General features: G+C 41.4%; 1 protein-coding gene across 3 annotated transcripts in view; it reads right to left on the reverse strand.

The window, feature by feature from the left end:
• The window catches only part of c4h6orf89 (chromosome 4 C6orf89 homolog), a 47,143-nt gene that overhangs the window by 7,377 nt on the left and 13,238 nt on the right, over positions 1–26,528 (reverse strand). For all 3 annotated transcript variants that reach the window (XM_016993309.2, XM_062978446.1, XM_003220401.4), the window contains 4 exons: positions 4,509–4,660; positions 4,265–4,404; positions 1,945–2,071; positions 325–448 (listed from right to left, as the gene is read on the reverse strand). In XM_016993309.2, coding sequence (XP_016848798.2) covers positions 325–448; positions 1,945–2,071; positions 4,265–4,404; positions 4,509–4,660 — 543 coding nt within the window. The remainder of the gene's footprint in view (positions 1–324; positions 449–1,944; positions 2,072–4,264; positions 4,405–4,508; positions 4,661–26,528) is intronic.

The raw sequence follows: 26,528 nt of genomic DNA on the forward strand, positions 1-26,528 counted from the left end.
AGAGCATGAGACATAAAGCTTCTCACAATAGCAAGGGCCCCTCCAGGGTGAGGAAAACTAGTTAAGAACAGCATTTTTTTGTATATAGAGTTCATGTATTTTCCCCCCACAGATAGGGTGTGGAAAGAATGTATCCTCTATTGCATAATAATACTTGGAACATTTAGGGGGCAAAATCAAAATGACTTATTAGTCATGCCTCGCCATCTTCCAGCACATCAGAAATCATTTATAGCAACAAACAGCACAGAATGTTATTGGGGGGGGGGGGGGGGGCATCTGCTGCAATGTAGCTCTGGTTACAGCTGCAGTATCAGCACTTACCAATATCTCCAGCTTCCAGTTCCACCATCAAAGTCTCACAATGGGTTCTGCACAATGAAGAAGGGACAACATTCAAGGTAAGCTGCCCGCTCCCAACCACAAAGACATTCTGTAATCTGTAGGTCTGCAAAATATAACACAGAGAAGCTTCAATTATCCTATTCAGAGCTTCCATTCAGATGAAAAAGGATATAATGTAGTGCTTTCATAAGACAAAGAATCCAGAGGAACCAAATTTCAAAGAGGTCACAATTTTAGTCTGCTTCAGTTTTTAATAAAAGAAAAATGAAAAAAATGTGGAATCTACAAAAGGTTAAGATGAAGTAAATTAGTCCTAACCAATCAGTGCAAGATGACTACTTTTTCATTCCCTTTGAGCAGGACAAACAAAGGGGTGGAAGAGCTATTTACTGCCAGGCTGTTCTATAATATGAAAATCTAGCCAGTACACTTTATAACACATCACATTAGAAGTCACCTCTATCTGTGAAGAGAAATATATACACAGGCAGTAATCATCCCAACCATTAATTTGGGATGTCAGAACCACCAAACATCAGCCACATTGGAACAGCTGCAGGAAATTGTCACTTCTGAACATCTATTGTCACCAGAGAGGCAACTATAGAAAATAAGCCCTTTTGGTGTGATTAGTTAGCACTTGAGAACATCCTAGATCTGGGATAGAAAGTTGACATTACAGGGATTTAGAACTTATGTAGAGGAGCCAGTGCAGTGTAATGGTTTGAACATTGGACTATTAAACTTTAGAGACCAGGGTTCAAGTTCCCAACCTGCCATGGAACCCAATAGGTTTCGCCTATGGAGAAAGTCATATGCTTTCAGCCTCAGAAGAAGGCAGTGGCAAACCTCTTCAAACAAATCTTGCCAAGAAAACCTCATAATAGGTTTTGCCTATGGTCACCATAGGTCAGTGACGACTTGAAGGCACACAACAAAAACAACAAGCACTTATGAGGTTTTCTTGACAAGATTTGTCTGAAGAGGTTTGCCACTGCCTTCTTCTGAGCTGAGAGCATGTGACTTTCTCCATAGGCAAAACCTATTGGGTTCCATGGAAGCTCTGCTACAGAGAAACATGGTTACATGCTTGTTCAACCTTGCCCCTCTTCAACGATCCAAGAGTGAAGGCTAAAATTAAAAATGCAAGGGTGTATGTGAGATGCTGCTTGTGGTATTTGAGATTATTCCAACAGTAGCGCGCAATCTCCTCCCACAATCTCTACTCTAAGGAAAGCACCTGGAGAGTGCTTACCTGACAAAGAAGAGAACTAGTAACTACAATTTGACTCAACCAGAAATGCCAATTAAATATGAAGACACCTGCCACCGAGACCCTGTTGTCTGCATTCAACATATTTGGATGGCAACAACTGGATCTTAGAATTTTGAGAGTTAAAGGCCCCCAAAATGTAGGAAATTTTGTTGATTTTCTAAGGTGGCTGCAAAATCCAATTTCTTCTCCTATGACTTTGAGTTAAACATGCGTGTAAATACATTTTTCCTTTGTTCTTGATTTAAAGTTCAATTTGATGTGAACTCTTTTGGGTTTAGGGGAAAGTACTACAGAAGTATTTCAATAAATATTACAGCAATTACCTTATCCTGAAGCCGTGGATGGTGGATGAGAAAACAGTTTTCAAGAGAAACAGACTTTGGATACAGCAGTGAAGAGAAGATAGGAAACAATTCCTGCAGAATCTGAGTTTTATTCAGAGATTTTTGCCTATGGAGCAGTTTAGATCATAAATTTAGTATCATACAAATGACACCACAGCCAAACCTCTTTTGAACCACTTCATACCTATGATTCTAAGAAATTATTATTGTTTCTATTGCGTATAAGTAATGATTAAAAAAGAGAGTCAGAAAAAGAGACATAAAGAATGAATAAACAAATGCCTTTAGAAGTCAATGCACTGGGTGTAGTTTTACCAGTGCTTGGATTAGTGCTTAGAACTCCTTGGGACAAATTCAGGCCATTTCTCTTCTACACCAAAAGCAACATTGTCAGGGAACCAAGATGCAATTATTACATACACGTATTTTAAAGACCGTCCTTTAAAAAAATGTCAAGCTCATTAACAAATGAAATACAAAGGAAGGGAAATTAAGGGAGGCGTCACCTAGTCCAACATTAACTAAAAGCACATGGGAAAGAATTGGGACTCTTAGTCTATTCACCATTCCAGGAAAAGAGAGGGCAGGGATACATTTTAGAAATCCCAGTGTGGGGCCCTGTCATGACTCATATTTATATATCCTGCACCCAAACTGTCCATCACAAGTTCATAAAATAATAGTGCCGAGGGACAGAGAACACTGTATTCCACAAAGATAACACAGAGCATGTTTTTACAGCATATTCAAGTATACAATCACCTTATCTCTTCCAACCCAATCCTGAGAAAGGTGCTGATGAGAGCAGAGGGGAGTTTATAGAGATCCTGTCTGGTTAATGCTGGGGAGGGGAGTAGGAAGAAAGGCTGATGTATAGAAATCAAATGCTACTTGTACTGAAGAGCACCTGAGCATGGACACAGTTGTAGTGCACAGATAGAAAAAAAGAAAAGTGGAGGATAACCATGTTCTGTTCAATAAACATTTTACTTAGAGACTTCATACATCAGGGGGTATGAAAAAAGTACAAATTAGAATTGCAAAAAAAAAAGAGATGTGGTTGTTTCATTGAACGTATTTCCTGAAAGGTTCTGGCACTTAAGACAGAAACTATCTCTTAAAGACCTATATCTTCTGTTAGGCCTACCAGTCAACTCTGAATCATGGTTTTGGATTGGCATTCTATTATCACTATATGTTGATTTTGTACCCTGTGTTTAGTTTATGTTTTTTATAATGATGTGTTTTATCTGTGTATTTTACTGTATATATATATTTATGTTCATATGTTTTGATTCTGTTGTACACTGCCACAAGCTGTTAGGAAGGGTGGGCAACAAATAAAATGTGTTATTATTATTATCATTACCATTATCATTATTATCATTAAGTCACCAGAAACAAAATCTTTACTTGTTCCATTGACTTTGTTCAGACTCAAATTCTATTCAAAAGACAAGATTCCAGCATGCCTTAACAAAACCTTCTTGGTAGTGGCATGTAAAGGTGACAACATTTGCATACTGGAGCCTAAATATTTCTACAAGTCTCCAATCTGCATGGTGTAGAATTAACTTTGTCCTCCACTTCTGCCTAGTCAGACAGGGGCAGGGCATAACCTGCTCCATAATTTGCAAATTATAAACTTTACAGAGCACTCTAAGCTACAACATAAAAATTGTCATTGTAGCACAGGCACAAGTGGCACCCTCTGAAGAGGCTTAGAGTGGCCCTCACAGAAAACTCACTGCCCTCCTGGACATCCAATGACCCCACTGAAGCTCCAGGAGGACAATTCCTGTGTCTTTATTGATGCTATGCAACTGTGGTCAGATGGTGCCCAAATGCCCCTTTCCCTTGGCAAATGGCTGGTTGTGGGGATCAGCCCGTGTCTTAAAGCTGAAGCTGCACGCAGAGGTCAACTGTTAGACAAAGAGATACTTCGTCACACAATAAACAAACAGCATAATGTGAGGTCAGACTAGCATGCATCATAACATGATGCTGACCTCAGAAAGAGTCAGCATCCTCCTTAAACCTATAATATACCCACTGATCCTACAGAAAAATGTCATAATGATACAGGCTTGACTGGAGCAATGTTCCATTTCGTCACAAAGAGAAACTATAACGGAGACAGAGACAACTAATCAATAGTTGTCTAGAGTTCTTCTAGACAACTTTCTAGAGTTCATCCTCTTTACCTCCCAAGCTTTGGAAGATGTGTCAAGAATCTCAATATAGTTTAGTTGGGTCAGTTCTGAAAGGAGACGGAATACAATGTCAGCAAACAGCTCACCGGAACATCTGAAATGGTAGTCTCTGCCTTGGGTGGTTGCGCCATCTCTCAAATGAATCCTCTTGTATCACAAAATTTGTCAATTCAGGATACAAATACTGAAAATATTTTATTTCCGCAAAAGGCCGATGCTGTCCTGTCTTATAAGAAAGGGAAGAAATAAAACAATATTTTTTAGAGTTATCTTCTGAGGGGCCCAAGGAGTATGCTATATATCGCCAGATGTTTCACACTATGAAGTTACCTTGATAAAAAACGGCTGCAGTTGCAGGAACTTTTCAGACAGTAGTCCCTGATCAGCTCCCACCACAAGGTTCTTCACAGAACAACAACAAGAGCAGTTGGCAGGCAGAGATGCATTCTGTCTACAGTCTAAATTCAACCAGTCTTGACACTCTTTGGAGAGAGAAAATATAAGAGATTTGTGAATTCTAAGATTTTAAATAAATAGTAACATAATTCAAAGATTCAATTCATCTTCACCAACAGGGCTATGAATGAGATCACCAATCCAAGGCTAATTCAATGAACAGAAGACATTATGGGGTACACATGGCATGTCACACCACCTGAAATGACCCAAGTTGTCTAGTCTATCTCTGAATGGGGACACACCAGAATACAACACTCCTGTTGACAATAGTTATACATCATGCTACTTTGTGGTCTTTCAGCCTCTTAACAATATTTGACACATAATTTAAGACTTTGACTATGCTAAAGAAATGCAAACAGGAAGATGTGTTCAAGGCATAGGGAAAATCACATTTACGGAGCAGGGGGTCTGTTTCTAACCGTTTTAATTGAAACAAGAAGTGACAGGACTTGTCTTGTCCAATGAAACCAAGTGACACTTTCAGCACTCTCTTTGGGAATTCCACTCCTATGAATTAAGGAGATTTTGCTTAAAGGTCCCTTTACTACACTACTACGCAGCAACACAAAATAGGTATGGTTTAATCTTCCACTGATTGTTTTGAAGGAAGCACTCTGGAATTGAGTGATTGGATAAAAACAGTAGTCTTCATCAAAATAATGAGAAAGCAGCTTACTTCTTTCTCATCTGCATGTTTTTTTCCCTTTCTGCAAAAAGAAAACTAACAAGAACTCTGTCCCAAGAGGAAACAATGAAGAGATTTTGTTACTATTATACTTTTCAGAAAGATTATCTGAAGGTGAAACAAAGTAGAGTGGTAACTTCTTTTTGGTTTATTAATCTGACCCAGAATGATGTTCTTCACATAAACAACCATTAGGATGTGTACCAGAAAGACCATATTGCAATATGACCTGTTTGTTATTGGAAAAACTGCGACAGAATCTTTCTCAAAGGATATTTGATCCTAACACTGTATGCTTCTTAGGAATGCGTGCACATACAGTAATGCAAAAACAGTTGGTATTTTAGTTATCAACAGTTTTACTAATCATCATTATTCCCAGGCAAAAAGTCAAAAGCCCTTCTCCTCAGGAAACACAAATCCAATGCAAATAGAAAGAAATAAGAATGCTTTCCTATAATAGGTGGAAAGGCTCTTGTTTTCTTTGAAGGCATCTTAACAATGGCAATTCATGGGGGGGGGGTTGTTTAAATGCTTCTGAGACTAAATTTCTGTAAGCCACTTTTTAAAAATAATTTTTATTAAACAATTTTCAGAAACATATACAGTAGAGTCTCACTTATCCAACATCCGCTTATCCAACGTTCTGGATTATCCAACGCATTTTTGTAGTCAATGTTTTCAATACATCTTGATATTTTGGTGCTAAATTCGTAAATACAGTAATTACTACATAGCATTACTGCGCATTGAACTACTTTTTCTGTCAAATTTGTTGTACAACATGATGTTTTGGCGCTTAATTTGTAAAATCATAACCTAATTTGATGTTTAATAGGCTTTTTCTTAATGCCTCCTTATTATCCAACATATTCGCTTATCCAATGTTCTGCCGGCCCGTTTATGTTGGATAAGTGAGACTCTACTGTATAAAACATAACTAAACACAGGGTTAAAGAGGGGGGGAGGTATACTGTGGAGGAAAAAAAAGATAAAGGAAAGGGAAAAGAAAAGAAAGAAGGAAAATTGGGAGGGGGGAGGGGAAACATGGGAGGAGAGGAGAAGGGGGGGAATTTTCGAACTTCCACTTTCGTCGTTCAATACTCTATAGGTTCTTTATTCTTCCATTTACTCTGGGTGGATTTGTTCGGAACAGTAATGATGTTATCTATTACTTTTCATTATTACCTATTTCTATTTATTTTTTCTATATTCCTCATATACCTTCCAATCGGTCTGTTTTATTGGTTTTCCTTTATGTTGTCTCAATAGGAATGTTAATGTGTCCATGTCATAAATGTCCTCTAGCTTCTCAAGCCATTGTTCCGTGTCCGGTATGTCCTGCTTTTTCCACTTTTGAAGATTTATCAGTTTTCAAAACTGAGGTTTAGTACAAGACATGGAAGCACATATCACTACTGTCTGGTTGTATGTCACATCTGAACAACGGGTTGGGGCATTTACAATTTCAGTTGGATGATTTGGAAAGCTTTTATTTGGGCAGATTGTTCCACTCAACTAGTCAAATAATAGTAGTAATCTTTGCAAGTCATATGTCTCAGATATATTGTTAAGTGCATTCCTCTGCCTATCTGAAAGACAGAAATTTGCATGAAAGGTACTGAGGGAGAGAAGAGCTGGACAGAGAAGGGCAGGATGTCACACAGATTGAACAAAGAGTACACAGGACACAAGAGAGCTAAACCAGAACTCTCCCTTTCCCAATTATGTTTCTGCATTCCTTTTAAATTACCACTATGACCAGGAACATGCAAGAGGTATTTCGATTTTGAATTCCACAAACCACACATGGAATTAGTTTGTATATTCTCACAATATAACCATCTTGTTTACATGCACACACCTTAAAAAGGAACATTGTGAAAGTGCCACAGGAAGAGCAAAACAACAATGGCATGGTCACAAAGTTTCTTCCATTGTATTCTCCAAGTCTCTTTCACAAGCTTGCATGCTCATACCAGATAGAAGTGGAAGGTCTATAAATCTGGATAAAACACAGGGTCTGGTTTTTCTTAAGTTTTGGTTGTTAGATACTGAGGTGCTGTGTTTTTATTATTTAAAAAAAGTATTTATCTGTCATTATTGTAAAAATATCAAAGATACTTTTTGTGAGGACATTAGAAACCTGAGGGACATGATGGGCTTCCAGTTGTCATACCTCTTCATGTATCATCTCTACTAATTCTTGCCTATAACTTTATCTGTTAATCCCTCTGTTTATAGATCAGGCATGCCCAACCTTTGGACACAGCAATGTTTTTTATTCAAATTCCCAGAAGCCTCAGGCAATGATAAGAGATTCTGAGAATTGAAATCCAAACGTATTTGAAAGGTCAAAAATTGAGATCTGCTCTAAAGACCAATATTTCAAGCCTTGGCATTTCTTTTGCAGCTTCTAGGATATAAGTATATGCCATTTGACATTAAGCAAGCAAAAATCTTGAGAGCATTAATACATGGATCATATTTCTATTCCAAACATGAAATTTATACAGAGTATTGCTGACTGCCCAGATGCAATTCACAAGGAGGAGAAAATTGGTGCATAAGAACTTCCTCTTCTCTCTTCTTCTTTATTCGTTCAGTCATTTCCGACTCTTCGTGACCTCATGAACCAGTCCACACCAGAGCTCCCTGTCAGCCGTCTGCATCTGCAATGATCTTCATGCCTAGAAATATAAAGTCTGTCACTGCCTCCACGTTTTCTCCCTCTATTTGCCAGTTAATCAGTCTGATTGCCATAATCTTGGTTTTCTTGATGTTTAACTGCAACCCAGCTTTTGAACTTTCTTCTTTCACCTTGGGGATAAGACTCCTCAGCTCCTCCTCACTTTCAGTCATCAGAGTGGTATCATCTGTATATCTAAGGTTGTTAATATTTCTTCCAGCAATTTTAACTCCAGCCTTGGATTCGTCAAGCCCCGCACGTCGCATGATGTGTTCTGCGCACAAGTTGAATAGGTAGGGTGAAAGTATACAGCCCTGCTGTACTCCTTTCCCAATCCTGAACCAGTCTGTTGTTCCGTGATCTGTTCTTACTGTGGCTACTTGGTCTTTATACAGATTTTTCAGGAGACAGACAAGGTGACTTGGTATCCCCATACCACCAAGAACATGCCACAATTTATTATGGTCCACACAGTCGAAGGCTTTAGAATATGCAATAAAGCAAAAATAGATGTTTTTCTGTAACTCCTTAGCTTCCTCCATTATCCAGCAGATATTAGCAATTTGGTCTCTGGTTCCTCTGCCTTTTCTGAACCCAGCTTGGACATCAGGCAACTCTCGCTCCATGTATTGCTCAAATCTGCCTTGCAGGATCTTGAGCATTACTTTACTGGCATGGGATATAAGCGCCACTGTACGCAAGTTTGAACATTCTTTAGCATTTCTCTTTTTTGGTATGGGGATATAAATTGATTTTTTAATAAACTTCCTCTTAACTAAGACCAAAAGATAAGGAAAAAATTAACAGCCTTCCCACAAGTTCCCTGATTTCTGCTGCTGTACAACATGGAGCAATGGCTTCAAATTGCAGGAAAAAGATATTCTACCTAAACATTAGTAAGAACTTCCTGATAATAAGAGCTGTTTAGCAGTAGAATATGCTGCCTCAGAGTGAGGCGAGGACTCCTTCTCTGGAGGTTTTTAATGTTTGGAGGTTCTAGCAAGGGAGCGCAGCTATTGTATACCTGGGACCGAAGTCTGGAGACCTCGGTACACTCCTTCTATACCTGGGACGTCGTCCTCTTCCACTGAGCACGCAGCTTCGGGAGGGATGTACATGGAGCGGTGAGGGAGGAAGGGGACACCTGCCTAGCCAGCCAGATCAGCCGAATCAACCCTGGCGATCAATGGGGTGACAGATGTTGCAGCCAGATCGCCCTCACATCCTGGAGGTTTTTAATGAGGGACTGGATGGCCTTCTGTCTGGATTGCTTGATTGTGTCTTCCTGAATGGCAGAGGATTAGACTCCAATGCTATGATTCTGTGAGATATGATGGAGCAACTTCTACTATTCCCACCAACATTGTATATTGAACTATTAATGATGAAATATGTACTCAATGTGGCAGAATGACTATTGGAGGGTTTATGTCTAGTCTGCATGTAAACAATTAAGATAGTATATTTCCTTAAAGTCTCTTTCCTCACTCTGTAAAACTGACTGTCTATTTCCAGCTTTGATTTATTCAAAATTCAAGATATTAGATCACTTGAAAGGCTCTGTTCCTAACCCTTAAAAATAGACACGTTACTTCCAGCTTTAATTCATTCAATATTAACTTTCTCTAATGTACCTATTTCTACCTGCCAGTTTAAAAATAACACCAGGCATGCTGGAATTCACAAAGTTCAGACTAAGCAAAAAATTAGATTTGCACAGCTGCTAATGTGTCAGAGATTAAGTAATAATTTGCCACTGTCTGGGCAGATTAGGCATTATATGAGTAAAATCCACTAAAGAAGAATTTATCCATATTGTTACTCTGAAGTACACTTCTTTCCAAAGACCCAAGGAAAACCTCTTGACAACCATTACATTAAATGGAATTAAAGTCAACACTCCTATTATGCTTAAAGGAAATGAAGTTTCTTAACAGGGTAGTTCTTTTTTATTTTTACATTGACCAGAATTATAGACAGAAATTGTTTCTGCATTTCTAATGGGAATCCTTGTTATTTTATACTGAAGTCGACCTATCACCAAGCCTTGAGTTCCAACTCTGACCAGTGAATGCTCTATCATTATTATATACTCTTGTTTTTCTACATAAATCAATCATCAGTAACATACATACATACACAGCTTACATTTAATTTAATGTTCACTATTGGATAATTTCCAATAACTTCTCCAACAACTAAACACTTAAAACATACTTAAAAACCAGTATTATCTCTAGGGGACCAGAAGCATAATAACAAGCATCTTGGATCCAGACAGCATGCAACTGAGTACCACTTGTCCCCTTTGCTTCAGGCAAACCATCATCCCAAAAGCCTTGCACACATCCCAATGGCTAACTGCAACACATTCTACAAAAGGATGCATCTGAAAAATCTTTAATACGCTCAGCCGTAGCTACTAACTGCAGTGTGTTTGTTTTTTAAGCATATTATTCAGATACCATTGAGTCTTATCTGCTTCTAGTCTGTTTCCAAGGTATTACTGCAGCTTTCAAAGCCTGAAACTAGGAGTTAGTCTGGAGACCAATTTATTAACCACACACATGGAAAACATGACAAATTCAGCTATACAGAAGAACCACCTGTGGTGGGGGGAATTCCACTCAGGATTTTAGTTGGGAACTCTGTCAAGGACATAGACATGTTCCCTGATATTATTCAGCCTATGAAGATTTGTTGGATGGAAAAATCTGCGTAACCTACTAAAAGGCTCAAAGTCTTTATTTCAGCTATATAAGAGTAGAGGAATTATTTTGCAATTAGCATTGGTAAACAATGGGAATGAGAAATGCTTTCCAATTTACTTCACCCAAAAATTTACACACTCTGATTTCAAGAATCTTTTCCTATGTATTTTGCTCACTTGCTTTAGACCAGACCTGCAAAACCTTCAGCTGTTTTGGCCTTCAACTCCCAGAATTCCTGGCCACTGGACAAGCTGGCTAGGGCTTCTGGGGGAGGCCAAAACAGCTGAAGGGGCACAGGTTGTTCAGGTCGGCTTTAGACCTTTGATGGTTTGGTCTACTGCTGAGAAACATGGAACAGTTGGGTATTCGGGACAGAATCTTCTTGATTCTTCCATGGGAAATATTTATTTCCTTTTATCTTATGACATTTAGCCTCCTTCTGTTGAATTTTCAATGCTGTTTTGTTTTAATAGTGTCTTTGCAACATATAAGCACAAAGGTCAGCTTGCACTCACTACACATCTTATTTATTTATTTATTTATTTATTTACAGTATTTATATTCCGCCCTTGTCACCTCGAAGGGGACTCAGGGCGGATCACATCACACCTATAAGGCAAACATTCAATGCCTTAACATAGAACAAAGACAGAGACAAACGCAGCTCCGAGCTGGCTTCGAACTCATGACCTCTTGGTAAGAGTGATTTGTTGCAGCTGACTGCTTTATCAGCCTGCGCCACAGCCCGGGCTCATTTTCAAACTGGGTTTTATTTTTAACTGATGGCAGTGCCCTTGTTTTTATTCGTTTATTATTTATTCAATGCTATTTTATTGTTGTGTTTTGCTACCTTGGGGGTCATCCTGCTTGGCTCAGAAAAATAAGGCCTAGGCCTCTTCCACACAGCTGAATACAATCCCCCCTTTTCTGCTTTGAACTGGAATATATGGCAGTGTGGACTCAGATAACCCAGTTCAATGCAGATATTGTGGGATTTTTTCCATGATATTCTGGTTTATATGGTTGTGCGGAAGGGCCCTAACAAGTCTCTACTGGGGACTCAGGACAGAATTTTTGCCACATTCCAGTTACTTTTAAAAACAATTTAAAATATGGCAGAGGTGCTTGTCTTTAAATATATATATCCACAAATCCTATTGGCCATGACCAATTTTTAAAATATTTGTTTTATATTTTGAACCAGGTGAAGACATTTACCCAAATTTATACAGCAACTAGGTATGCAAATTAAAAGCAGAAAACTGAACTGATAAATTTTTAGCTCAATCTCCTTGTCACACAGGCATATAAATCTTCATGCCATAAGCGTTACATCACACAACAGATTAGCTCAAGTAACAGAATGTTTAAGAATAGTCTTGCACACCAGGAGGTGGGTGAGCTCCACAGTATCAACCCTACTCCACAAATTTCTATAGATTAGACCTCATGTTGAGTTTTCAGCTTTCGGAACCTGTAATATTCAACATTCTACATTGTTGTCAGCATCCCTAACTGTAAGCCTTGAACATGTCCAGAACCATCCCATTATTTACTCTGATTCAAAAGGAATAAAGTTCTCTGTGAGGAGATCACAATAACACTATGTAAAAAATTGAAAAAAAAACTCTGTTCCTGGTTTGAAAGTGTTATTTCCTGTTTACTTGTGCAGTACTTTTGAAAGTAGTTGTTCTTCGTTCTTGGGGCTGAGGGTAGTACTATTATTTCCTTCTGTCTATGCCATTTTTAACCTTTCAATGTGCAGACCACAACATTTTTTTTTGCAGTTTAATAAACTTTTTCCATGTTTTTATGATAGAACCAATTAGAAAATTACATTTATAAGCCAGGAACAAAAATCGTGTTACATAGTGCAATGAATGTGTCTGCTTCTTCTGGATTTATGCAATTCCACAGATACAATACTAAGATTCTTTAAAGAATAAATTAAAAGCATTTGGAGGACTAACAGAACAAAAGCCTCTGCCAAGAAAAGATAACTTCAATATGATCTCTAGCAACCAACATCACTCCAGGAAAGAGTAATTTCTTCCCACTAGCTGACATGCTTCAATTCAAAACACAGCCATCTACTATGCACAACTGATTTAACAATCACACAACTATGATACTAGACTCATGCAATCATAAATCTGAGCTCTGACTCACAATTTGCTAGAAACCCTGACAGTGAAATAGAACATCCTGTAAATAGTAATTTTAATTCAGGGGAAAATGCCTTAACCAAATATAATTAATTATCTGAATCATGATTCAGATTCACTCAGAAAGAGGTATATAGCCCTTATTTTGACATTTAAATTAATGGTGGGCAACTGCCCAGCAGTCTATAACAGGATATCTTAATGCACCAAAAGTGACACAATTTCTCTTCCAGCTACCATTTTATCTTATTTTCATTCTATTGGGGAGCAGGGAGAGTCTCTGAGGGGCTAGGAGAAACAAAATACCACATTTGCAGGTGGCTTTAGGATAGTTTCATGGGGGAAAGGGTCTACTTGCTTCCACAACAAACCATTTTTTTCAAAATCCAATTATCACAGGGACAGAAAGGGAAGTGAAATCTTCTGAACTGAGGCACAGACAACAAAAGAAATATTACAGGGGTATTAACCCTTCCCTGTCCTATCTAAAACATACATACAGACATACAGCTGGAGTTACACTTAAAAATGTATCGATTCTGACTTAAATACAAATTCAGCTTAAGAACAAACATACAGAACCTATCTTGTCTGTAACATGGGGACTGCCTGTAAAAGCTAAAATAAAGCCATACATTAAGAAGAACATTTTCCTCCCATTTCTACAAAGCCAGCCTGGCCATTTAAAAATGTGTGTCAACACATGTGTTGGCTATTAGACCTCAGGTTATAATAATAGTCTATTTGCAGTGAGACTCAGCACATTTGGCAATATCACAAAAATCCAAGGAGAGCCCTAAGGCATCAGGCTATAATTCACTATGGTGAAATGATGAAGCAGCTGGGCTGATCTAAATGGACAACATCCGCAAGAGGCACCAGAATGTTTTGGTGGGGCTTAGCAAGAACAAACAAAATTGTGGTGGGAATCTTTCTATATGTTCTACAGCAAACTCAAATGAGGCAATTATATAGAATGGATTGAGTGCACTGAAAGCTGGCTTGAAGTCAAACATATCTCAAGCTAAACTAGACTGTGGAGTATGCAGGCGAGACTAGGACTCCAAACTCTTCCAAACGGACAGAGCTTGCTAACCACACCCTTGTCCATAATTAAAGCTTGGAGGTACAATCCAAGATTTTTGAAATCTAAGAACCCTGCTGTTATCAACTCTATTGTTTCAGGCATTTGATGCAAGATATTGCTGACAAGGCACACTGGTAATGTGCCATATGAACATTTTTGAGCAGTTGTTTTTTCACACCACTTCATATCACACACTCTGGAAATATTTAAGGGTCTTTGCCAGAAATCTATCCTATCTTTCACCACAAATTCAATTTCTGGTTGTCCAAGGAACCTCCAAGCAGAAACAAATGCCAATGTACATTAATCCTGTATTTGCAATGTTCAAGGCATTCAGAATGTGAAAGGAACTAATATTGCTGACATATCTCAATAATACATACTATCCTCTCAAAACAGGGCAACCATGGCAAGTCTTGAGACCAACTTTCTGGCCATCCCAAAAACTATACAAAATAAAACCAAACTATGGAAGGAAGATACTACTGGAGATTTCTACAGCAAACTCAAATGAGGAAATACTTATATTCTCTTATTTGACCAGAAAAGGGCAGACACGAAAATCTACAGGGTTTGACAAATACAAAAACGCACGGGGAGGGGAGGCTACAGGCAGCCCCAAAGTTACACTTTGTCTTAAAAAAGACAACAACTTCACAAAATCAGATGTAAGACATACAACTAGAACTTATCCTGATACTAAGGACAACCTGCTTTTCTTTGGGTTTCACACTATAACTATGCATATGGTTTTCAAATAACAAGTTTTCACAGGAGCAATATTTCTGATACTGGGACTTGGAATTAGTTAGTATAATAAAATGTTCACAAGGAATTTTGGACTACAACAACCATGAGCGTTGATTCCAGAAAAGTGTCCTTTCAACGTTTTGGATGAGATGTTCAAAGACAATGTCAATATACAGAAATTCCACTGACTTAACTTTTTTTTCTCCTGAGGTGGCTGATGCAACTACATAGAGTATCTACAAACATGTGGGCAAGAGGTTGACAGACTTGCTAACATTTAATCAATTTAAATGTGCCAACTCCCTTGGAAGCCAATGATAGTAAAAACTTTAAACTATTATTCCTAACAAGGAAGCCTCTTTCCACACACACACACACACACACACACACACACACACACAAATCAGCCTGTCCGACAAGGCTTGCAAATGCTATATATTAACAGCCAAAGATTATGGCTTCCTAAGTATGCTATCACCCTCCAAAGCAAAATTCTGTTACTGGTCTCAGAAAGTTTTGGGTGATTGGAAACTTCAGAGGTTAATTATATAATTCTAACCCACTCATTTTATGTTGGTAATGACTGATAGTTATGGGCTTTCTTAAAAGTTTAGCGATTATACTGTATCATCATCTATAAATAAATGTAATTTCAATGACAACCTTTTTCTAAAAGCAAGAATAGCCAACTTCTATGTTCTTCAGGGGCTAATTAAGCTCATTAAATATTGACATTTTAATTCAGCAACAGACACATCTAAACAACACTTCACAGATACTTGACATCTAGCATGAGTCAGCTCCTGAACAAGATTCTTCTCTATGAAAACAAAGCTGCTTAGCTACATTTACTCTTTGTACTGTTCTTTATATTCCATTTGGAACACAGATGTTGACATGGCAGCAGTCTTTCCTCTTTTTATTATCTTCTAACATTGTAAACTTTTCTATTGTGAAGGTGAGGAATATGTTCAAAAGGAACACACCTTTGGAAAATAAGAGTTGCAGGAAGTGACCTACCAGGCTAGAACCAATTCAACTAAATAATGAAAGGCTGGGAAAGGGACAGCAACCTAAGAACAGTGCCTTTTGCCAAAACTTTTGATGAGTTGCTATGAGCAAAGACTAGCAAGGGATCTACTGAAAAGTTACAAATATATATATTTACATTGGCCCTGGCCCATATATCATATAGGTATATATTTACATATGCACTAAACCGTAACACTGTATTTTCCAAAGATGTGTTCCCTTTGAACCTCTTCCCTGACAGCATCTTAGAAAAATCTACAAATGTATACTCCATTCTTGATTTCCATTGTAGCAATATAAATACCTTTTTAATGCATTTCCTCTTACTACCTTTTAAGCAATGTATGTAGCAGTAATAAATCAAATTTTCTAAGAAAGCAAGAGAGCTACAATGACCTTTCAGTAAGTCCTTATTCAGACACTTGAGCCCACACCATGTGTGCTTTCTATTAGAGAATGATGGCTTATTATGTCAAGGTTATCTGCTTTGAAAACTTCCTGCAGCAACTGAAAATGAAGTTCTACGAGAAAAGGTAAATCTTTTGTTGAGTTTCCTCTGAGTGCCTCTCCCTCTTTTGTTGACAGAAACCTAAACCATTCATTTCTTGATTTGTATATTTTAAACCTTTCAACAATAAAAAGTGGGGGCGGGGGGCTCTTTATCATTATTAGTATTCTCTTTAAAATATTCCAAGGGCAACTAAAGAAACCCTTCAAATACCTTGACAACTGAGAAGAAATAACAATTCAAGTTTTGAATAATTTTACATTCCTAAGCGTTATATTAGTCACTAGCTATGCCCGGACACGCGTTGCTGTGGCGAAGCCTGGTGATATGGGAAATAAAGTATTGAGCAATTGGTGGTAGTTGGTATATGTCATTTCCAAAAGGTTGTGAATATGCAGTATTTGTGGTTATTCCTTTTTTTTTTTTGTCGTTTGGATGGAAGTATGAATGGTTCAATTAGCTGGAATGATTGGCATGTAATGGCCTTTCAGCCTCAAAGCCTGGGTGATTCCTGAGTGGGGGAATCGTTTGTTGGGATGTGTTAGGTGGCTGTGTTTGTTTCTTGTGTGGAATTCATCTGTTTTCAGAGTGTTGTTCTTTACGTCTTGATGTGGAGGAGTGTGGTGGTGTTGAAAATAAAGTAATGAGGAAGTCGTGGTATATGTGTTATGGTTGTATATATGTAGAAAATGGATAAGATTGTGTGTGATCTTGAGCTCACATCATGTCTAGTGAACTTCCAGTAAGTCCATTAGTAGTTAAAGTCTGAAGGAAGTACGGTTTGATGGTGTAAGGGTATTGAATGGTATTAAAAGTGGTCAAGAAAGGTTTAGCTTAGGTAGGAAGGAGCAAGGGTTGGAAGGTGAAAGGATATTCAATTGTATTTAAGCTGGGTAACAAAGGGTTGCCCTTGGTAGGAAGTAGTCATATGTTGTACGTTGAGCATCTGTTGTACGTTGTATCCATATACAAATGTGTGTATATGTATATAGATTCTGTTTCTCATATAGAAATAATCTGAAGTTGCCTATATATATTCCATATATGTATGTATCCCACACCTATATATGGTGTATAGTGAGTATGGGTTATCCATATATACCAGTGTGTGTGTGTGTGTGTGTGTATATACAACCTGCTGTATTATATTATATTATATTATAATTATTATTATATTCCAAAGGTTTATTATTATGATTTAATATTATTATTATATTTGAAAGGTTTATTTTCATTATTACTATGTAATATTATTATATTTAAAAGGTTTATTATTATTATGTAATATTATTATTATATTCCAAAGGTTTATTATTATTATTATTATTATTATTATTATTATTATTATTATTATTCCTCCCAAGAAAGGATTCCCCTAAGTAGGAAGCAGGCAGGGTTTGAAGTTGTAAGGTCATTCAATGGTAATTAATCTGATGAGATTTGGTTTGAAGATCCAATGATGGTTAAGTGTTATTATTATTATTATTATTATTATTATTATTATTATTATTATTATTATTATTATTATAGTATGGAGTATTAAAAAGCCTTATTATTATGATAGCATTATAATATTATGGGGTATTTAAAAGCCACCCCTTATACACAATAGAGAGAACAGAATGGAAGAGAAAAGAAACTTTGCACATCCTCAGAGGTTCGCTTTTTGGAAACTGTTGGGAGAAAAACAGGAGGAAAGTATATTGCCTATTTATTGACTGATTAATGTATTGTTTTATGATTGTTATTTAATATCGATTGGAGTGAAGTCACTTGAGCCACAAGGTGCTGGTTTTGTATAACCCAAGGTTGTCTGTTGTATAACCAAAGGAGGAAGAATGGAAGTTTTCCATCCAGTAGCTAAGGAAACGTTGTAAACTCTCCCTGCCATTGGGGAAGAGGCATGGCAAAGCATGATGGGAACTGTAGTTTCCCCAGAATAGAGGCTGGCTCTTAAAGGAGCCTTTGAGATTCACAGCAGTTGAGAACATTTGAAAGTGTTGGAAAGGAGTACTAAAAGGAAGACAGTAAGGCAGAAGGAAGGGAGAGAGGGAGGGGGTGTGCGGAGAAAAGGGAGAAGAAAATGATTTTGAGGCGGAAGGTGCTGCTGGTGGTGGTTCTTCCCTTCTTCCCTCAGGAATCTCGCCTCGAATCGGGAGGTAGGCGGAGGAAGGAGCGAGGGGGAGAGAAAGGAAGCCATAGTCTCTGGAAGAAGAAAAGGTGGGTGACGAAGAAGCCGCTGAATGGAGGCTCTCCGTTTTTGGGTTTTTTTACCTCGGAGGCCTGGAGAGAAGGAGGAGGATGGAGTGTTCCGTTGGGGGGAAGGTGGTGGAGGGAAGGATTGGTGAAGAGTTTTTTTTGTAAGATGGAGGCGGTGCCGGAGGAGGGAGAAGTTGAGCGCATGGGCAAGGGGAATGTGTGTGCGCGCGCGCAGGGGAAGCGTTTCTAGGATTGTGTGTTGGCGCAGGCGCACATGGTCTGTTGTGGTTTTTGGCCCTGTGATTGTTGTTTGTGTGATATTTTGTTGTTTCGTACTGGAGGCGGGGATGATGGATTGCGTTGCCAATTTTCGAGTTTGGGGGGCCTGTAGATTTGTTGTTTTGTGCATCGCCGTGATGCCATCACTCTTTTATATATATAGATATACAAATATAACAGCTACAAATACTTCCTTAGTAACTTGTGGCAGGGTCCTTTATAGACATGCAATTGATATGGAAGTTTTCTGCATTCTCCTGAAGAAAATGTGAAATCCTGATTCTGCTGCTAAAAAGATTACTTGAACTTCTCTTTGATATCAGGGGAAACTGTGGATAAATTTGTCAAGTTGTTTTTATTTTTTCTTTCTTATTTTTATTTTTTATTTTCTTTCCTTTCCTTACTTAGTTTATCCATACCTCACAACCTCTGAGGATGCCTGCCATAGATGTGGGCGAAACGTCAGGAGAGAATACTTCTGGAACATGACCACACAGCCCGAAAGACATACAACAACCCTGTTTTTATTTTTCTTAATCTGTACAATAAGTGAAATATGCAAGAAAATGCTTAAAATGCAAAAATTTAGCTAACTGTCACGACCCAGGCTACAGAGCACCAATAACCATACGCAGAGGCCAGATTCTATCTAATATCTTTATTAAGGAAATATATAAAGTTAGTAAAAGCAAATGTAAAAGATAGTCCAGAAGCAGACCTTCCAGGAAAGGTCAAAATTAGTCCAAAGAAATAATGTCCAATATGAAATATTAAGGTCCAAAGTTGTAATCCAATAACCGAAACACTCACTTTGACAAGCAAAGTGAGGGGAGATGACAAGGTCCTTTAGTCCATGAAACTTGAGCGAGGCTAGGAAATAACTTGATACTTGAAACAAGGCTTAAAACGTGGAACAAGGTAACTAGGAACAAGAACAAGGTCCGTGGAATAACTTGGTAAAATCCGTGGAACAAGGCAAGGATTGGTCCTGGGAAACAAGGCAAAGTCCGTAGATAAACAAAGGCTGGGAAGCAAGGCGAAGGCTGGATAGCAAGGCAAGGCTTGAGCAGGAGCGAGGCTTGAATCGGAGCGCGCTGTCCAGACACCACTCGCTCCGTAGGCTGACGAATTGACTCCGCGAAGTTACTACGCGGGCAAAACACCTATATAGAGTCTAACTTTCCCACCGAAGCAGTTCTCTGGGAATCAGAAACGAAAGCTAAACTCTGAGACCAGATGTTAAACTCCTTAAAGATTCTCACGAGAAGCAGTCTTAATTGGCTACATTCTTAGCTGCAATTCTTGCACTCCTGCGCGAAGCTGAATCCAAACTTCTCTGTTGTTTACAAAACTCCCGGCGCAAGAACACGGGAGAAGTAGGCTCTGGGCTTGTTTGACATACTTCTGGGAGACAACTTTCTTGCAGGTGCAAGGTTCCCAGATCTGCCTGGGAAAGATCTGGCTGAGAGGAATCCAGTTCAGACTGGGAAGGTAAAAAACCCAAGTTTTCATCTTCATCAGGAATTACCATGTCCTGAGCAGGACTACAAGGCCCATGGGTCATCACACTATCCCCCTCCTCAAGGCCCCTCCCAAACTGGGGCCCTCTCCCCGAGGCGCGAGGTCGCGGCTTGGTGGGATAGGTCTGATGAAAGCGACGAGTTAGCTCAGGAGCATGGACTGTGGAGGCGTCTTCCCAAGAGCGTTCCTCAGGGCCAAAACCCACCCAGTCAATGAGATATTGTAGGCGGCGGCGGTGAAAGCGAGAATCCAAAATGTCCTCAACCTCGAACTCCTCCTCCCCATTCATCAAAACAGGAGGGGGGGCCGGTTGGTCTGTATCAGGACGCACACCATCCGCCGGAAGGAGCAGGGAACGGTGAAACACTGGGTGAATGCGCATTGAACGCGGAAGTTGGAGTTTGAAAGTCACGGGGTTTAATTGCGCCACCACTGGATAGGGGCCAATGAAACGGGCATCTAACTTCCGGCAAGGGCGGTGGGAGGGCAGAAAGCGAGTGGACAGAAAAACCCGATCTCCTACCTTGATTTCGGGGCCCGGCTGGCGATGTTTGTCAGCGTGGCGTTTATAGTCCTCCTTGGCTTGGTCCAGTTGCTGGAGCAAAAGTTGTTGTACCGCTGTGAGTTCCTGCAGCCAATCCTCTGCTGCGGGAACTTCTGAAGTTTCAATGACAGGGGGAAAGAAACGTGGATGGAAGCCGTAGTTTGCAAAGAACGGCGTTTCTTTTGTAGAAGCTTGAACTCCATTGTTGTAGGCAAACTCAGACAGTGGTAACAGAGAAGCCCAATTGTCCTGTTGGTAGTTTACATAACAGCGAAGATACTGCTCCAAAGTGGCATTGGTGCGCTCCGTTTGCCCATCTGTTTGGGGATGATGAGCTGAAGATAAGCGAGAGTCTATGCCCAATAGTTTTTGTAGCGCCTTCCAAAAACGAGAGGTGAATTGAGATCCACGGTCTGTGACTAAACTCTTGGGCAATCCATGTAGTCTGAAAACATGTTGAAGGAATAGATCCGCAGTCTCTTTGGCCGTGGGGAGGCCTTCGCAGGGAATGAAATGGGCTAACTTGGTGAAAAGGTCCACCACCACTAAGATCGTGGTGAATCCACAGGAAGGTGGTAGGTCAGTGATGAAATCCGCAGAAATTATTTCCCATGGGCGAGATGGGGTAGGAAGGGGGTGTAAAAGTCCTGAGGGCTTCTCCCTTCTTATCTTGGAGCGCTGGCATACTGGGCAGGTGTTGACATATTTTTCCACATCCTTGCGGATCTTGGGCCACCAAAAATCCCTTAGGATCAGATGCATGGTTTTAAATAGTCCGAAGTGTCCTGCTGGTTTGCAATCATGACACAGACGAAGCGCTTTTTCCCTGCCCGGTCCGGGTGGGATATAAACATGATTTCTATAGCAAAGCAGCCCATCCTTAAGCGAAAAGGGAAAATGCAGACCTTGGCGAAGTTGGTCCTGCGCCCAGGCATCTGCTTGCTGACTAGCCCTGATTTCTTGAGCACAGAGGGGTCCTGGAGTAGAGGAAGTTGAACCAATGGGAATGGATTTGGTGTTCCCCACTGTGAGCGTGGCAAAGTTCTCGGGTTGTAGTAGTTGGGATTCAAAGGTCTCCTTGCGTCCTGCAGCGTATTCCGGTTTACGTGACAGGGCATCTGCTTGCTTGGTCTGGGCTGGGGTCACATAATGAATCTGGAAGTCGAAACGTTCGAAGAATAAAGCCCAACGTTGCTGCCTCTGATTTAGTTTGCGGGCAGTTCTTAGATGTTCTAGATTACGATGATCAGTGTGGACTTCAATGGGAAATTTGGCCCCTTCTAGCCAATGTCTCCAAGTTTCAAAGGCTGCCTTTATGGCCAGTAGTTCTTTTTCCCAAATGGTGTAATTCCTCTCTGGTGTGGTTAGTTGACGAGAGTAAAAGGCACAGGGATGGAGGTGATCTCCCACCGGTTGTAAGAGTACAGCCCCAATTGCCACATCTGAGGCGTCCGCTTGCACAACAAAAGGGGTTCCAGGATTTGGGTGCTGTAGAATTGGCTGGGAGGTGAATAGTTTCTTTAGTTGCTGGAACCCTTTCTCTGCTTGATCAGTCCAGCGGAAAGGCTGCTTTCCACGGATGCAGCTAGTGATGGGGTCGGACCAGCGGGCAAAATCTGGAATGAACTTGCGGTAATAATTCGCGAACCCCAAGAAACGCTGCACCTCTTTCTTGTTAGTTGGCGCCCGCCATTCCAATACTGCTGAAACCTTGGCTGGATCCATGGAAAGCCCTAGAGGCGAGATGCGGTAACCAAGGAAATCTACCTCTTGTAGATCAAAGGCGCATTTTTCCAGCTTGGCATAAAGTCCATGATCCCGCAATCGTTGTAACACCATTTTGACGTGGTTCTCATGTTCTGATTGTGATCTAGAAAACACCAAAAAATCGTCCAGGTAGATTATCAAGAACCTGTCTAGATAGTCCTGAAAAATGTCATTGACAAAATGCTGGAACGTTGCGGGAGCTCCGCATAAACCGAAATTCATAACTCGGGACTCGAATAATCCGAATTTGGTCTGGAAGGCGGTCTTCCACTCGTCCCCTTCCCTGATGCGAACTAAGTTGTAAGCCCCCCGAAGGTCCAGCTTGGTGTAAACCTTGGCTCCTCGAAGCCGATCCAGTAGATCCGAGATTAAGGGCAGGGGATAGCTGTTCCGCTTGGTGATATTGTTCAATGCTCTGTAGTCCACCACCAAGCGTAGTTCCCCTGACTTCTTCTTCACAAACATCACTGGGGAGGCGGCTGGGGATTGAGAGGGTCTGATGAATCCCTTGCGAAGGTTTGTCTCTATGAATTCCCTGAGAGCTTCTTGCTCTGGTTCAGTCAGGGAGTAGAGATGCCCTCGCGGGATCGGGGCCCCCTCCACCAAGTCAATGGCACAGTCATAAGGTCTATGTGGGGGTAATTTTTCGGCTTCTTTCTCATTGAATACATCCCAATACTCGGAGTACTTCTTTGGCAAGGTGATGATGGGCTCGGTGTCCGTGGCATGGCAGACCTTGGCTACGAGGCAATGGTTTTGGCAGTACGGTGAAGCAAACTGCAGTTCTCTGTTGGACCAGGAGATGTTAGGGTCGTGGAGAGTCAGCCATGGAATTCCCAAAATCACAGGGAAATGGGGAACCTCGGTAACAAAGAAGGAAATCTCTTCCATATGTTCCCTTATCCACATCCTGGTGGGTTCCGACCACTGACTTACGGGGCCCGTCTTGAGGGGGCGGCCGTCTATGGCTTGCACCACACGGGCATTCTTGAAATCATGATATTGTAATCCCAGAGAGTCGGCATACTCTCTATCAATGAAATTGTTGGTAGCTCCAGAGTCTATCATGGCGTGGATCATGACGGGTCCCCTTTTTGCTGACCATAATGTGACCACGAGAAGGAACAGGACCCCGGTTGGCGGCTCTTGAATGGATTTTTTGACCGGGTTGGCGAGCCTCTCTACACCCGGTCGTTGGCTTCCCCCGCCGGCTGTGTGCCAGTCGGCTCAGACGCCTTCGTCTCCGTGGAGGACGCCGCCGCAAGACGGGCGGCAGGCTTCCCTTTGGCTGGGCACTCTCTGGCGAAGTGGCCCCCGTTCCCGCAGTACCAACAGAGGTTTAAGCGTTGACGACGGGCCTTCTCGGCGGCATCTAGTCTGGGACGCACATTGCCCAACTGCATCGGCACCTCCTCGCCTCCTCTGGGGTATGGGGTTGGCGGTGGGGGTCTCCACACTGGACGTGGCTGAACGCTGGCGGGAGCGGGGGGTTTTGCCCCGGCTCTACTGCCCTGGCCTCGAACCCACTGTTTCCTGTTGGCAATCATGACTTCAGCCCGTAAACATTGATCAATGAGTGCCTCGAGGGTCTGGGGAGGATCCACCTTGGAGATTTCTTCCAGCATTTCAATGTTGAGACCCTCCCGGAATTGTCCTCGATTCCCCAAGTCTCCTTGAGGTGGTCCAAGAAGTGTTGCGCTGATCTTAGGTGTGGAGAGGCTTGGTCGAACAGTGCCGTCGCCCAATTGGCCGCTGGCCCGTCTAGAAGACTGTAAACCCACGCCACTTTGATGTCTTCTTGGGGAAACTCGGCATCACGGGCCTCTAGATAAGCTTGACATTGGCGACGGAAAACATGAACCTTAGAAGCTTCTCCAGTAAACTTGGTAGGCAACGCCATGGCCGGGAGGCGGATTCCGCGCTCCCGCAAGCCCTTTATTTCTCCATCCTGGGCGTTGAGTCTGTCGCGGATGCGATCCACTTCGTCCTTGCTGATGGTGTAGCTCAGTGGCTGCCCACCGGGCACGGTTCCGGTAGACATTCTGGCCGAGGTTAATTGGTGCTTAGGGTGGCGGAGTCAAACTGTCACGACCCAGGCTACAGAGCACCAATAACCATACGCAGAGGCCAGATTCTATCTAATATCTTTATTAAGGAAATATATAAAGTTAGTAAAAGCAAATGTAAAAGATAGTCCAGAAGCAGACCTTCCAGGAAAGGTCAAAATTTGTGATGAACCATGGGCCTTGTAGTCCTGCTCAGGACATTGTAATTCCTGATGAAGATGAAAACTTGGGTTTTTTACCTTCCCAGTCTGAACTGGATTCCTCTCAGCCAGACCCTTCCCAGGCAGATCTGGAAACCTTGCACCTGCAAGAAAGTTGTGCCCCAGAAGTATGTCAAACAACCCCAGAGCCTACTTCTCCCGTGTTCTTGCGCCGGGAGTTTTGTAAACAACAGAGAAGTTTGGATTCAGCTTCGCGCAGGAGTGCGAGGATAGCAGCTAAGAATGTTGCCAATTAACATTGGTTCTCGTGAGAATCTTTAAGGAGTTTAACATCTGGTCTCAGAGTTTAGCTTTCGTTTCTGATTCCCAGAGAACCGCTTTGGTGAGAAAGTTGGACTCTATATAGGTGTTTTGCCCGCGTAGCAACTTCGCGGAGTCAATTCGTCAGCCTACGGAGCGAGTTGTGTCTGGACAGCGCGCTCCGATTCAAGCCTCGCTCTTGCTCAAGCCTTGCCTTGCTATCCAGCCTTCGCCTTGCTTCCCAGCCTTGTTTACCTGCGGACCTTGCCTTGTTTCCCAGGACTAATCCTTGCCTTGTTTCACGGATTTTACCAAGTTATTCCACGGACCTTGTTCTTGTTCTTAGTTACCTTGTTCCACGTTCAAGCCTTGTTTCAAGTATCAAGTTATTTCCTAGCCACGTTCAAGTTTTATGGACTAAAGGACCTTGTCATCTCCCCTCACTTTGCTTGGCAAAGTGAGTGTTTCGGTTATTGGATTACAACTTTGGACCTTAATATTTCATATTGGACATTAATTCCTTGGACTAATTTTGACCTTTCCTGAAAGGTCTGCTTCTGGACTATCTTTTACATTTGCTTTTATTAACTTTATATATTCCTTCAATAAAGATATTAGATAGATTCTGGCCTCTGTGTATGGTTATTGGTGCCTCTGCCGCCTGGGTCGTGACAGTTTGACTCCGCCCCCATAAGCACCAACTAACCGAGGCCAGGATGTCTACCGGAGCCGCGCCGGCTGGACAGCCGCTCAGCTACACCATCAGCAAGGACGAAGTGGACCGCATCCGTGACAGACTCAACGCGCAGGATGGAGAAATAAAAGGGTTGAGGGAGCGCGGAGTTCGCCTCCCGGCCATGGCGTTGCCTACCAAGTTTTCTGGAGAAGCTGCTAAGGTTCATGTTTTCCGCCGCCAATGTCAAGCTTATCTAGAGGCCCGTGATGCCGAGTTTCCCCAAGAAGACATCAAGGTGGCGTGGGTCTACAGTCTTCTAGACGGACCGGCGGCTAGCTGGGCGACGGCCCTGTTTGATCAAGCCTCCCCCCACCTGAGTTCAGCACAACGCTTCTTGGATCACCTTAAGGAGACCTGGGGAATCGAGGACAATTTGGAGGCAGCCGGTCACAAACTCCGGCGCCTCCTTCAAGGAGACAGACCCATGTCTCAGTACATAGCCGAGTTCCGCGTGCTGGCCCACAACACCGGCTGGAACGATGTAGCCCTCAGAGGACAATTTCGGGAGGGTCTCAACATTGAAATGCTGGAAGAAATCTCCAAGGTGGATCCTCCCCAGACCCTCGAGGCACTCATTGATCAATGTTTACGGGCTGAAGTCATGATTGCCAACAGGAAACAATGGGTTCGAGGCCAGGGCGGTAGAGCCGGGGCAAAACCCCCCGCTCCCGCCAGTGTTCAGCCACGT

This window comes from Anolis carolinensis, chromosome 4 (genome assembly GCF_035594765.1).
Source record: "Anolis carolinensis isolate JA03-04 chromosome 4, rAnoCar3.1.pri, whole genome shotgun sequence".
Lineage (NCBI taxonomy): Eukaryota > Metazoa > Chordata > Lepidosauria > Squamata > Dactyloidae > Anolis > Anolis carolinensis.